This window comes from Microtus oregoni, unplaced genomic scaffold (genome assembly GCF_018167655.1).
Source record: "Microtus oregoni isolate MIOR12 unplaced genomic scaffold, Mior012 000032F_ref0000030, whole genome shotgun sequence".
NCBI lineage: Eukaryota > Metazoa > Chordata > Mammalia > Rodentia > Cricetidae > Microtus > Microtus oregoni.
The window spans coordinates 27,305,989-27,321,216 of record NW_024543091.1 but is presented as its reverse complement, the minus strand read 5'-3'; the positions used below and the strand labels follow the sequence as shown (position 1 = coordinate 27,321,216).

The following is a 15,228-nucleotide window of genomic DNA, read 5'->3' as shown; positions in this document are numbered from 1 at the left end:
AATTCTGCCTGTAATCCTTTGATCAGTTATTTCTGTTGCAAGCATTCCATTTTATGGTTTGATTTTTTTTTTTTAAACTCTCTTAAAAGTGGCTTTTTGAGCTGTTGGTGGTGACAAGTGCCTTTAATCTCAGCACTTGGGGGCAGGTGAATCTCTTGAGTTCAAGGCCAGCCTGGTTCAGAGTGAGTCCAGGACAGCCACATCTTCACAGGGAAACACTGTCTCAACAACAAATAAAGTTGTCTTTCAAGCCAGGCATGGTTGCACACGTAAGCAATCCCAGCACTTAGGAGTTAGAGGTAGGATGATCAGCAGTTGAAGCCCAGTCTTGCTTTCATAACATTCTTAACTTTCATAACAAGTCGCTGACTCAAAATATAAGTTATCTTGATGGACAAAGGTTAATTTTAGTGTAATCTAGTTTTATTAATACTTTGAAGGTATATTTAAGAATTTTTATTATTTACTAAGGTTGTAATCAGTATCTTCTCAAAGATTCATTTTTTTTTTATTGAGCTCTACGTTTTTCTCTGTTCCCCTCCGTATCTCTCCCTTTCCCCCATTAACCTTCCCCCAAGGTCCCCATGCTCCCAGTTTACTCAGGAGATCTTGTCTTTTTCTACTTCCCATGTAGATTAGATCTTTGTAAGTCTCTCTTAGAGTCCTCATTGTTGTAGCTTCATTGTTTTTTTCTGTATTTCTTGTTTTTAAGTAACCTCATTTTGACTATCATCGATGGTACTACTACTTTACTTAATCTGGCTTTTTTGTATAGTGTGTCATGTAGATGAGGAATGGGCATGTTACCCGTGTGTGGAGGACAAAGGAAGTTCATTCTCTCTTGTACCAAATGGACTTTGGGAAGTCCGTTCTCTCTTTGTACCTTGTTTTTGAAACAGGGTTTCCTGTTTCTGTCATGCTGCTTACTCCAGACTAGATTCCCAAAAATTCTGTCTCTGCCTCTTACCTCATCATAGGAATGCTGGGACTCTACGATGCAAGCCATTGCTTCTGGCTTCTTAATGTGGGTTTGGGGAATCAAACTCAAGTTGTCAACTTTGTGTAGCAAGTGCTTCTACTTACTGAGTCACCTCACTGACCCATTTACTTTAGCTTTCTGATGAACTGGCTTAAAAACTCATTCTGTCTTCTTCAGTTTTGGCTTTTTGTAACTTATATAGAGTATGAACTCACCTGTACAAAACCCCTGAGATTTTTTTTTTGAGGTGACCCTACATGTGTAAATTGCTTTTTAGAGATTTTTCCATGTATATCTTAAGTTTTATTATTTTATGTTGAGAGTTTACTTATCTTTAACTGTATTTATTAAAGTTGATACTATATTTGAAAGTGTTACACATTAAGATTTTTATTTTCTTTTTGTTGCTTGTTAAATAAAATATCCAATTTACTTTGCTGAAATCACCTAATAATTGTTCTGAGCATTCCTTTGCTAGTTGTATCATTTTTGAATGATCATTTTATCTGTTCTTTGATAGTCTTTACACTTCCTCTTTGTTTTTCTAAAGGAACTAGAACCTTCAGTATAGTGTTGAATGAACCAGTGGTAATGATCATTCTTTTTTTTGTTTTGTTTTTTGAGATAGGGTCTCTGTAGCTTTGGAGCCTGTCCTGGAGCTAGCTCTGGTAGACCAGGCTGCCCTTAAACTCACAGAGATCTGCCTGCCTCTCCCTCCTGAGTGCTGGGATTAAAGGCATGTGCCACCACTGCCTGGCAGTAGTGATCATTATTAACATATTCTCCCATCACTAAACATGATGTTTGCTATAAGATTTTTATTCTTTATGAGACTTAGCACATTCATTTGATTACTGGTTTTCTAGGTTGTTACTGTAGTGTAATGTTGACTTTTATGGGTTGTTTTATTTTGTTTTTATCTTCTTGTTGTTCAAGACAGGTTTTTTTCTGTGTAGCCTTGGCTGTCCTGGAACTCATTCTGTAGACCAGACTTTTAGCTTTTTATTTATTTTTATTTATTTATTTTTAAGGTTTATTTATTTATTATGTATACAACATTCCTTCCATGTATGCTCGCATGCCAGAAGAGGGCACCAGGTCTCATTATAGATGGTTGTCTGCCACCATGTGGTTGCTGGGAATTGAACTCAGGACCTTTGGAAGAACAGTCAGTGCTCTTAACCTCAGCCATCTTTCCAGCCCTCTTTTAGGTTTTTAATACACCTTTTTGAGATGTTTCACAGTGTAGCACAGACTGGTCTAGAAGTTGCAGTGACCTTCCACCTCAGCCTCAGGAGCACTGGTTTTACAGGCTCAAGCTCCATGCCTGGCTTAGGGAATTGTAAATTTTATTGATGTTAAACCATCATTGATAAATTGCCCACTTCAGTTTATAAACCATCAAGATTTTTTGTTCCTGTGATTATATATAAAATTGTCCTAGAATGCCCTTCCCTTAAATGTACTTGTTATATTTTTCTAATTTGTATAAAAACAATTTAGGCAAGGCATCATGGCACATGCCTTTAATCCCTGAGCATGGAGGAGGCAGGGGCAGGTATATCTCTGTAAGTTTGAGACCAGCCTGGTCTACATAATGAGTTCCAGGCTAACCACGACCCTGCCTCAAAGAAAACAAGCAAACAAATAAATGGGACATAGTCCGTTTTAATTCTGTGGAAGAATGTGCTTGCTAGCTCTCTAATGATTTGCTATGCACACATACTTAATCCCCATTACCCTGCTGGTGACAGCTTTGTCTCTGTGATTCTACTGATACTTCATTTAATAGAACCTAATTATTGTTATTTGTTTGCAAGTAATTTTTGGTTTCTTTTTTTTTTTTTTTTCTGACTGCTTCTAAGATTTTCTTGACTCTGGTTTTTAGTAATGTTTCTAAATACCTTGACATTTTGGTTCTCACTTGAAGACATATATGGACTTCAAATCAGTCATTTAAATCAGTCACGTAACATTGTTAATTGATTTTTTTAACGTTCTATTGACTTAGTATCAATATCTATTATCTCTTCACCTCATATCCACCTAGTAAACATTAAACATATGGTGGATCTTTTTTTTTCTCTCTCTCTCTTTTACCATCTTCTATAAAATTATCCTTTTGTGTTGATTTCTCCTGACTTGATTCTGGATTTTTCTTATGACCTAACTTCCATTCTACTTAATTCAGTTATGTTTTGCCACCTGTTTGAACAGGTTATTTTTAAGTTTGTCTGATAGTCCTTGAGAGCTTTTGTCTTCTGTTTGTTTATTTTACTAGTTTTCATTTGCATTGTCTTATCTCCTCTTATTCCTGACTACTTTTGATTTGAAAAATGATTTGTAGAAAGTATTTTGAGGCCTGGGATAGCAATGAATACCTACAAAGAGTAATTTTAATTTTTTGTGAGATCCTTGGGCACTAGCAGGTTCATCATTTTCATCCAGTCTTTGAAGTTTAAAATTTTTGTATCAAATTTATATATAGATTATTCAGATGACTTGAAGCTAGGCTATTACACCTGTAAGAACTGTGGTAATTTCAGTTTACCCTTCTGTCTAGAATGCAAACCTTGGAAGTCTTATGGGGCAACAACTCATACACTGTTATTCTGTGCTTCAGGAGTTGGCAAGCATTTTCTCTGGAGGGCCATGGAGTATGTAATTTTATTAGAGTTTTAAGCCATCTCTGCCACTGTTGAACAAAACAGCTGTAGCTACTTCATTAATAATAAGTTTATTCTGATAAAGATTTGTAAACGTACTGTACTGTAACTGCCAACTCTAGATGTTCACAGTTCTGCTCAGACTCCACCATCTCTTCTGAACCTGCAGATCACTAGGAAATGCTGGGCCTTTTTTATGCCACTTAGCTATCCAGTATCTTTAAGTATGAGTTTCTGGACATGTAAAAAACATTTTATCTTTCTAGAGAGATTGTCTTTATAGGATTAAAGCTGCCGAACTTCTTATAATGATGAAAACAACATGTACCTTCAATGTTAGTGTGGTATGGCTCTGGAGTGAATGAAATGTGGCACCTGTCACAACATAACTTAGTTTCAAGTTTTAATTGGCTTGAAGCTATTTAGTGCACAGCTTAGATTAAAAGAAGACATGAAAATTCTTAACACCCAGGGCTGGAAATGTGTGTTCATGTTTCAGTGTTCTTGATAGAATTCTTTTTAACTTAATTTGTTTATTTATGATATCTTATTTAAATATTCTATGCCTATTCAGACCTATCATTCTCATGATGTGATGGAAGGACATTTGTTATCCAAAGTGATAAACACATAAAACTGACATAGTTAGTTTACCTTCTAAAATGAATTTTCTCTGCAGGGAAAGGGGCGTATAAATCGTGGAAACTATCCAAGTCCATCCTCTCCTGTAATAGTCCGATTGCCTTCCATGTCTGATGTCCCTGAAGAGACCATGACTAGTGAAACGGCCATGGAGACTGACATCACAGAACAGCAGCAAGCAGCAATGCAGCAGGAGGAAAAAGTGCTGACTGAGCAAATTGAGAATTTACAGAAAGAGAAGTAAGTGTCCAGAGGAAAGGAGATACCAGTTGTCTTTTGTGATTCCTTCCCCCCTTTATTTTTTCCTTATTCATTATCTTCTGTGTCAAGCACTATGTCAGGTGGTCCAAAGGACATGGAGTTGTCAGATTCTTATTACCTATACTCAGGGTAAGTGTGGAAATTCATGAGATAGGAATCTTGATGCAGTAGGAATAGGAGGGTAAACATCCACAGTGTATGCTTTCTTAGTCCATATTCCAAAGGCATGAACAATGGAGAGCCAAGATGAGGTATCATATCTTGACAGGTCAGGGACCAACCTGCAGAACCAGATGTGCTTCACAAAAGGAAGAGCAAGAGTCCTTGGCTAAGACAAAGTTCTCTCCAAGTGTAAGCATTAGTTGGAGTTACATAAAGGAATAATAACAAGTGTTATTATTTAAAAATCACTATGACCATGGGCCCAACAACTAGATAGAATAAGGCAGCACCTGTACTCTGTTCTGGGGTACTAGGGAGAGAAACCTGTTGTGATTTCAAAGAGAAAGTTAAGAAATTCTATTACCTTCATCACTCTGTCAAGACTGGGTTGACATTACCCCTTAGGGATTAACATACCATGGTTCTCCCTGAAGGTACTATGTACTAGTTATGATTGACATAGATTGCTCAGAAATTCTAAAGGTTTCCTTGAGTCCCTATAGCTTACCTCTTAGGTCTGAGAACTTGATTCATGAAGAATCAAGAAGCTTTAATGTCAGGATTGATTCTGGAATTTAGGGCAACTGAAAAGCAGCTAGGGTTCAGCTGTGGAAAAAGTGAGGCATTAGCTACAAACCCGGGGCTAAAAAGATGACCTACCTCAGCTCTGATGAACATAGAATTATAGAGGGGTAAATAGGAAATTGTTAGGAAAGATAAAGTGCGAAGGATAAGCATACATCTCAAACCTGTGACTGCACATGAAAGTAGTGAGCTCCTGGCAAGGTTGTGTTTAAAAGGGTAGTTTGTGTGTCTTGTTGATTTCTCAAGGAAGGCCTTACACCCTCTGAAGAGCGGATGGGGAATGGGAAGGGGGAAGAGGATGACAGGAGAAGGGGAAGGAGGGAAAACTGGGGTTGGTATGAAAATGAAAAGTAAATTTTCTTAATTAAAAAAAAGAGAAAGATGATCTGTGAATTTCAGGCAATTTTAAAGTAGAAATAAGGCTAAGAAGGGTCTGACAAGAGAAGACTTGATTTAAAGAGAAAGAATTAGGTTCAGAGCTGGCTTATTACTAGGGATCTACAAGCTGTGTTTTCTGGATGAAGAAGCTGAGATCCAGAGAGAGAACAGGTTTTGCTGATATATCATGAATAAATTTAGAATCTTCAATTCCTAGTTTTCAGTACAAAGTTCGTCTCAGAACGTCTCAGTTACAGCAACCTACATCAGCCCACCCACCCCTAGCTCCATCATTGCTGTGATCTTGTGCTTTCATCCATCTCTTGGTTTCATATAAATAAATACTCTTCATCACCTTAGTGGGACAGTAAGAAATGTCTTTGTCATTTAACTTTTGTTTTAATAAAGTCTTTCTGTCATCTTTTTTCTGCTCCCTATCATGTTAATGGGTTTGTTGATTGTATCTCATAGGGAAGAACTAACTTTTGAGATGCTCGTATTGGAACCTCGTGCCTCTGATGACGAAACCCTTGAGTCTGAGGCTTCTATTGGGACTGCTGATAGCTCAGAAAATTTGAACATGGATTCTGAAGGTACCACTTTTGAGAGAGCTGATAAATGAATATGTTATACTAGAGACATAATTTGTATTATGTCTTTGTAAAGAAGGAATAAGAATTCTCAAGCTAGGCTGGAAGAGTGGCTCAGTGGTTAGGAACCCTCATGTTCAGAGGAACTGGGTTCAATTCCCAGCACCCACATGGTGGTTACAGCTTGTAACTCCAGTCCCAGGAAATCTGATGCCCTTTTCTGGCCTCTGAGGATACCAGGCACTTGGTGTACATGCAGGCAAAGTATCCACACACATAAAAATATATAATTTTTTTTTAATTTAATAGTTAAAAAAAAATCCCCAAGCTAGGTGCGGTGGCACACATCTTTAATCCAGGAGGCAGAGGCAGGTGGATTTCTTGAGTTCAAGGCCAGCCTGGTCCAGGACAGACAGAAATATTATGGATAAACCCTATCTTACAAAATAAACCAAAACAAATTCCCAAGCTAAGTAGAGTTTGTTTTACAAATCCACTGATTTCACATGAAAATACGACAGATTACTAAGGAATCACAGGTCTTTGTGATGCTTCCTCATAATTGTTCATTAGACTCACAAATGGTCATTGTAATGCAGTTAGTAACTTAATTTTGGTAACTTATCGTGGAGGGTTGGGGAAAGCCAGTAATCACAGTGCATATCCATTTCATGGTCATTTTGCAAGAATGAGTGCCAAAACTGTCCCCTGCTATGAGGTGGAACTGTCACACCAAAGGAGGTGTTTGACTAGGTGCTGTATCTCAGGGAGACAGAGGCTTTGGAATGATGGTGACTGTTCTAGGTCTCTGCTGGCCTTATACTCAGACATACCATACTTCCCTGGGACTTAGTGTAAAGTATTTGTGGAACTGGATGAAGAGGATTTGTTGATCTATTTGTTTGTGAACAAGTTCTCACTCTGTAGTTCTTTGCTGGCCTGGAACTCACAGAAATCCATCTGCCTCTGCCTTCCAAGCTCTGGGATTTAAGGTATGCACCACCAGGCCCAACTCTAGAGCTTTTTGCCATTTCTACAATGTAGATCATCTCGACCCTCACAGCTTTGACAAATTCATTTTTACTTGTGAGCACTGGCTTCTGTTTATTATCTGATGTTTAAGAGACATTGTCACAACTTTGTCTTCTGTGTCTCCATTAGAGAGAAGCTTAGCCCTTAGCTCCCTGAGAGCAGCTGCCAAGTCTGAGCCTTCAAGCAAGTTGGGAAAACAGCTAAGAAAGCAGCCAGACTCTGTGGACTCAGTCAACTCCTGCGTCTCTTCCTGTTTATCTAACACTACATCATCTCATGGCACTAGAAAGCGATTTCAGATTTATTCCAAGTCTCCATTTTACCGAGCTGCCTCAGCTTGTGAGGCCCTGGGTATGGAAGGACCACTAGGCCAAGCCAAATCGCTGGAAGACAGGCCTCAGTTCATCAGCAGAGGAACCTTCAACCCTGAAAAGGGCAAACAAAAACTAAAGAATGTGAAAAATTCACCTCAGAAAACCAAAGAGACCCCAGAGGGGACAGTCGCATCTGGCCGAAAGAAAACTGTGGACCCAGACTGCAGCTCAGCACAGCAGCTACCACCTTTTGGAAATAATGAGTTTATGGTCTGAATGACAGATGTGTCCCTATGTGGCTAGAGTGGTAAACACATCTCATCTCTGGGGCCTCTTCTGGTCACTTTGTCCATAACAGTCCTAATGGTCCTGCCTCTTGTTCCAGCACTTTGTGTGCTGGATCACTGGGCTTCCTGCAGAAGTGGCCTCTTTGAAGGTTGCTAGGGATGGGCCATCTGTGCCTTGGCTGCTGTCTTTGATTTGAGATTCCACTAAACAAAGCCACCTAGGACCTGGGGGATTTTGGTCAGCAGTTGTTGCCTCTCCCGCAGTACTCTTCCCTTCCCAACAGATACTTGTTGAACTAGGAGGCTATTGTGATCCTGAGGAATACTCTCATTTCTAGCTTTTGAAGAAAATATACAAACCTCTCTTAACCATGAAAGCAAAAGCTTTTGAGTTTGTATTGGGATAGTTAGGAGCTGTGGTAGAATATATTTTCCCCCAAGGATTTATAAGAAGAAAGCCCAAGCCCTCTATTTTAAGTTTAATTTAAAAATACTCCATGTTATATTTTGGAAACATAAACTATGATTTCCATTAAGCCATCAGAGCATGTCTCAGTTATCTGGTCATACAGTGAAGAGACCATGCTTTGTGTTTTGTTGATGTTGATATCATAGTAATCAGTACTGGTTTAACTCCTGGTTAGTTCCTGCCAGCTATGTTGCATGGGATAAAGTTCTGGCAGCCATACTGTCATGATAGACTTGATTATCAGGTCAGAGTCCTCTAGTCTTTTGTTTGGTTTCTGTGTCACAGACACATTTAGGTAACCCCTAAATGTGAAGGCTTCATCCTGATTGATCCAGGCTTTTTTGTTGTTGTATAGATTAAACTGAAGACCGTATCCGAGCCTATTCACTTGCTGGTGGAATACCACCATAGACTCAGACAAATAATGTGACCATGTAATCATTTTTCTACAAGTACTCACAACATTGCATGAGTGTTATAGAAATCTGCCAAAAGAAATTTAGAAAGTTTTAATATGATCTATTTAACTTTTATCTTCTTTTTTTTTTCTCAGACCATCAGTATTAGATGAAAAAAAATCAAGGACTACTTGAAGCTATTTTTGTTAATATACTTGTTCCTGAAGTTTACTGTAAATACACATGTATAGTATGCCTAGTTCTTTTTAACTTTGTGCTTCCCCCATTTTTCCATGGAGTTTCTTCCTACAGATGAGAGGCCATTGGACAGGTGGTGAGAACCACTCACCTCTGGGTTGAGAGAAAAGTAAGGGCATCTTCTTCATCACTGGTGGTCTCTATGTACCTAAGTTATAATTTCTGAAACATCATGTACTAGCATTTGTGGGAGTAGAAATCTTTTTGCTATTTATAATGTATGTGAAATGAAACATGATGCCCTTTCTTAAGTATGTGAAAATGTTTATTTTTAAAGTAACTAAATACATTTTGTCTTAACTACCATATGCACTGTTACAAAAAGAGCCTTTACCACCTATAACCTGAATTTCGGTTTTCTTCATTTTCTTTGGTTTGAAGTCATGAGAATAATAAGTCTTCTGTTAAGGCAGGGTCTTTCCTCTTGCACAACACTGAACCTCATGCCCCTGCTTCAGTGGTCATTGGCCAGCTCTAGAGATGAGACTTGTAGCATCATTCTGCGCAGCAACTCATGGTAGCAGGTGTCTTCCCTCTCCCTGGTATATATAGTTCATCATCGAAACACATGAAGGAAGCTTTGAAACTCTCCCCAAATGATGGTGGTCAATCAGTAAATGTTAAGTTTTATATCCCACAAACATTAACAACAAGAATGTTGGATATTGTCCTAAAGGAACCCAGCATGACTGTGTCAAGGTGGGGTAACTATTTTGGGCCTTACACAGTCTATTTTAGCACTGGGGAGAGCAGCTACTGCTGGGTGTTAACTGTTGCTCTCCACTTTGGTCAAAATGTTACTTAATTTTTTTTTTAAGCTATTGAACAGTTTCCCTTGTTTCAGAGGAATGGTCTGGGGAAACTTAACACTTGACATACATTCTCCCACCTAAATTTTCAGTTTTTTGTTTGTCTTGTTTTTCTATAAGGTAAATTTGGGGCTGAGAAAAAACTGTCTACATAGGTCACTTTGTAGGAACTAGGTAATCGATATTAAAAGACTTTATAATTTTTCTCAGGGACCTAAATCCTGAATTTGAATAAAATTAAATAAAAACTTTTTTTTCAGTTGCTAGATTTGTAAATTTCCAATCATTTAACAAGCTGCCAGGATGCGCTGGGGGAAATCCACACAATCATAAGAATGTCTCAGCAAGTGTAGGCCTTCTTTGAGGAAAAGAATGCTATTGTTCTTGCTGGTCAGCAGGCACTATTGGTCTGATAGAGATGAAGCCATAACTCAATACTGTCAGAACCAAATGTTCTACTCCCGTCAGTTCTTATCAGGGTCTCTGCATCACCACAAAATGACAATGTATTGCAGTCACTCATGATACAGTCCGCATCAGGTTCACAGTTCTCTGTTGCTTTCTGCCTTGCTGCTTTTCTTCACTCAGAATGCATCAAAAGAATCTCCATGGCAGCAGCAGAGTGGCTTACATGTGGAGCCCGTGTTCCCAACTTCAGAGCATTCTAGTCACGTCTAGCCCTCAAAAACATCTATATTTTCTTTTCTACCCACTCATTAATATATGTTTGTAGCTGTGTATCATAGAAAATGTAGCAGAAACAAATTCATTCTGCATTACAGATTGAAGATACTACAGCAAATGCAGGCAGAATTCAGGGAGGCAACATGCTTAGTTTGCACATAGTTTGTACTTCCTGCCATTTAGATATATATGGCCACGCTGGGCTGTTGAAACAAAGGGAGATATGACCCTCTTTCTCTGAGTATTGTTAGGAGGGACAAAAAGATGTGAGTTCAGGGCACAGGTCACTAGGGCCAACTCTCAGGCTTTGGAAATCTGCTGTGACTCTTATCCTTGCATAGGATGTGAAGATATCATGTGTTGTACAGTCAAAGATATGCTGACATGTGATCCGTGGAGGTTGTATTGTCCCATCTCTGCCTGTGAGCTCTATGTTTTCATCTGTAACTGATAAGCTAGAGAGAAGAAAGGATTCTCAGGAGGTGTGTGAAGCTGAGAAAGTTGTAACTATAGAAAGAAGTTGTCCAGCTGGTTTTCTCGCCCACTCTTAAGTCTTGGTGGGGAATGGACCTGCATTCTTCTGTATTGAATGGTGTGTTATATGCACCCACACACTTATGATAACTTCCCAGCACTGTGTCCCAACACCATGCTGGCCTTAGTAGTAAAATATTTAGTCATTTGTAGGAGACCCAACTTTCTGTGTCCTTAGACCATGTTTCTCTGGAACATTCCCATACTTGATTTGGTGTTGACTGGGTAATCTCCAGTGTATTAGATCTTATTAATCTCTTGGTTTAAACTTCAAAAAAGCTCTACCAATGGGCCTGTTGCCTTGTACTGATCCATTCTTAATGCCTCTTTATCAGCCCTCTTAGGTCATATAAGAGTTGCACCTCTTGAATAAAGTATTTGTATTTGCTATGGGAAAGGTGTGGACTACAGATTAGTATTATATTATTTTAATGGATTTTAAGTAATTTATAAGTATGGTGAGTGTAAATTTTTAAAATACTGTATATTATAAAAGGACATATCCTGTGAAATATGCCACTTTACTGTTTAACAATTCTATTAGAATGATTTATCTCATTCACAGAACTGATTACATTCCTGATGCAATCAGCAGCACTTTGTAGTTTTTCTTTTTTTTTTTTTTGTTTTTTTTTTTTTTGGAGGGGGCAAGACATTTGTATGAAGTGCAGTATGCGTCACTCAGAATATGCACTGTATGGCCACACAAAAGCAGCTTGCTGAACAAATCACTCCATGGCTCATTAAAGAACAAAGCTTCCAGAAATGGAATATGTGTGGTTTGTTTTCTGGTTCCCAATCAGATTCATAACCCAAAGGAACAACACTGATTTCTTATACTGATAAAGTTAAAAGAAAGGACCCAGTTCCCAGTTGGTAAGTGCAGAAGTGACTTCTGTTAGAACTCAGCTGAATTCAAAGGAGGAGCAAAGCCAAGGTACTGGTCTGCTGACTGTCAAGACAGTTCAGAGGGAAATACCAAGATGGAAGATTAAAGGCATCTAACGCTCACTTTCTGTGAAGAAAAAATGTATAGCTGCATTTTGAGGTGAACAATAGTTAAAATCAGAACCAGCCAGGCGGTGGTAGTACAGCACTTGGGTGGCAGAGGCAGGCGGATCTTTGTGGGTTCGAGGGCAGCCTGGTCTACAGAGTGAGTTCCATAACAGCCAAGGCTGTTAAACAAAAACCTTGTCTTGAAAAAGCAGGAAAAAAAAAAAAACTAAACTGAAAACATCAGAACCTTGTGAGACTCAGAGACCTGAGACAAAGTCATGGCAACAGAAACAAAATATCCTGGCACCTGCACCTCTCACCCCATAATGAGGAGGGGGGGCCTTGGACTTCCCACAAGGCAGGCCACCCTGACTTCTCTTAGGACTTCTCTTAGGAGGAGGAGGGGGAAAGGGGAGGGAAAGTGGAAGGGGAAAGGGGAGGGAAAGTGGAAGGGAAAAGGGAGAGTGGAAGGAGGTGAAAATGTTAAATAAATTTTTAAAAAAATTTAAAAAACTAATTATTGAGGCCAACACCTGCTACACCAACACCTGAGCCCTCTTAGTAACACTAGTAGCCACCTCAATACTAGCTGTCTACAGCATACGAATCATCTACTTTGCTTTAAAAACTAAACCTCAATTCCCTTCTTCAATCATTATTAATGAAAATGACCCATTATTAATTAACCCAATCAAACACCTAGCCCTAGGAAGTGTCATGGCAGGCTTCTTCATCTCATACAATATCCCACCCACAACCATCTAAGTCATAACTATACCATGATACTAGTAACCATTGCAGGATTTGCCATCACATTAGAACTTAATAACAAATAGCCTTTCACCAACCAAGCCCTCACCTACTAAACTATTTTCAACCTCCCTAGGATATTTCCCAACAATTATATATTGAATTCTCCCTATCAAAACACTTAACATAAGCTTTACAAACAGCTCTAACCTTACTAGATCTAATCTGACTAGAAAAAGCTATCCCCAAAATCACCTCCACCTTCCATACCTACACTCTGCAACCCTCAGTAACCAAAAAAGAATAATTAAACTATATTTCCTCTCATTCCTAATTACACTCCTGTCTATCCCAGTCTTACTAAGCATTTAATTACCCCGAGTAATCTCAACAATAATAAATATACCTATAAATAAAGTTCAACCAGAAACCACTATCAACCATGCAGAGCAGCTCCACAAAGCAGCCACCAACACCCCCATCACCCACTAATCTTAGCCCATCACCATCATAAACCATTCACCCACCTAAACTATTGAAGTCCAACACTATATCCAACCCCTCATAATAATTAGTCACAAATAATATACTATCTCCATAAGAACACTTATCAATAAAACTCCTGATACCAATCAACCAGAGACCCATGTATCCTCTGCAGACATAGCAGTAGTGTAACCAAATACAATCAACATCCCCCCTAAATCAAAAACACCATTAATCCTAAAAAAAAAAGACCCACCAAAACCTAATACCGCTAAACAACCTGAACACCCACTATCAAACATAACCCACCATAAATAGACGTCTTCAAATAAGTGCCTAAACAACCTAATGAAATCAATAGACTTAAAATATAAATAGATCCTGTCATAATTTCTACATTAACTATGACCAATGACATGAAAATCATCGTTATTCAATTATAGAAACACTTAGTGACAATCATCCGAAAAAGACACCCATTAACCAAAATTATTAACCACTCATTCATGGATCTTCCAGCCCCATCAAACATCTCATCATGATGAAATTTCGGCTCTCTCCTGGGTTTACGCTTAATCATTCAAATCCTCACAGGATTATTCCTAGCCATACTCTACACATTAGGCACATCAACAACATTTTCATAGGTCACTCACATCTACCGAGACGTTAACTAATCCACTATCTACAGGCAAATGGAGCCTCTATATTCTTCATCTGCCTTTTCCTCCATGTAGAATGAGAAATCTATTATGGCTCTTACAATATAACTGAAACATGAAACACAGGAATTGTACTTCTATTTGCCATAATAGCAACAGCATTCGTAGGCTACGTACTCCCGTGAGGACAGATACCATTTGGAAGGGCTACAGTAATCACCAATGTCCTATCAGCCATCCATCCCTTACATCGGAACAACCCTAGTAGAATGAATCTGAGGTGGATTCTCAGTAGATAAAGCCACTCTAACATTCCACTTTATCTTGCCTTGCATCATCACAGCCCTTGTATTCGTTCATCTCTTATTTCTCCATGAAACTGGCTCCAATAACCCATCAGGCCTAAATTCGGACGCAGACAAAATTCCATTTCACTCTTACTACACGAAGACTTTCTCAGCATCCTGAGAAAGTCTATTCTTCTTCTTCTATTATTAGCTCTCATAATTTTGGTTTTATTTTTCCCAGATATTCTCGGAGATCCAGATAATTATACACTAGCAAATCCACTTAACACCCTACCACACATTAAACCGGATGATATTTTCTTTTCGCTTACGCTACCCTCCAATCTATCCCCAACAAACTGGGGAGCGTACTAGCTCTAATCCTATCCATCCTTATTCTCGCCCTTATACCCTTTCTCCACACCTCAAAACAATGAGGACTAACCTGCCCAATCACACAATGTATTCAATTTTAGTAGCTGACCTCCTTATCCACACACGAATGGGCGCCCAACCAGTTGAACACCCATTCATCATTATCAGACAAAGCCTCCGTCGGTTATTTCGCCATCACCGTAATCTTCATTCCTATTGCAGGCATAATTGAAAACAACATTCTTGACCTAGATTAAATGCCCTGATAGTATAAACATTACACTGGCCTTATAAACCAGAAATGAAAATCTTTTTCTCAGAACATCAAGAAGGAAGGACTCATCCTCCACCATCAACACCCAAAGCTGACATTCTTTTTAAACTTCTTGTACATAAATGTATATAGGACATTAATACATTTATGTATATCATGCATTAAATTATATTCCCCAAACATACAAGCATGCACTATTATATAAGACATTAAATTCTTTATCAACATACAATTCAACCATGAATTTGATCTACAACTATTTAATTAATGCTTATTAGACATATCTGCGTTACCTTATATGCACCATTCTGTCATCAACTCTTTATGACATCCTGTCATAAACAGCCGCT

General features: G+C 38.6%; 1 protein-coding gene and 1 long non-coding RNA gene across 5 annotated transcripts in view; one reads left to right on the top strand and one right to left on the bottom strand.

Moving 5' to 3' along the window:
• Myo9a (myosin IXA) overlaps positions 1-12,107 on the top strand; it is a 199,273-nt gene extending 187,166 nt beyond the window's left edge. For all 4 annotated transcript variants that reach the window (XM_041679416.1, XM_041679418.1, XM_041679417.1 and 1 more), the window contains 3 exons: positions 4,325-4,527; positions 6,145-6,266; positions 7,425-12,107. In XM_041679416.1, coding sequence (XP_041535350.1) covers positions 4,325-4,527; positions 6,145-6,266; positions 7,425-7,885 — 786 coding nt within the window. In that variant the 3' untranslated portion in view covers positions 7,886-12,107. The remainder of the gene's footprint in view (positions 1-4,324; positions 4,528-6,144; positions 6,267-7,424) is intronic.
• The window catches only part of LOC121466000, a 113,237-nt gene that overhangs the window by 86,950 nt on the left and 11,059 nt on the right, over positions 1-15,228 (bottom strand). The gene's annotated exons all lie outside the window — the stretch shown is intronic.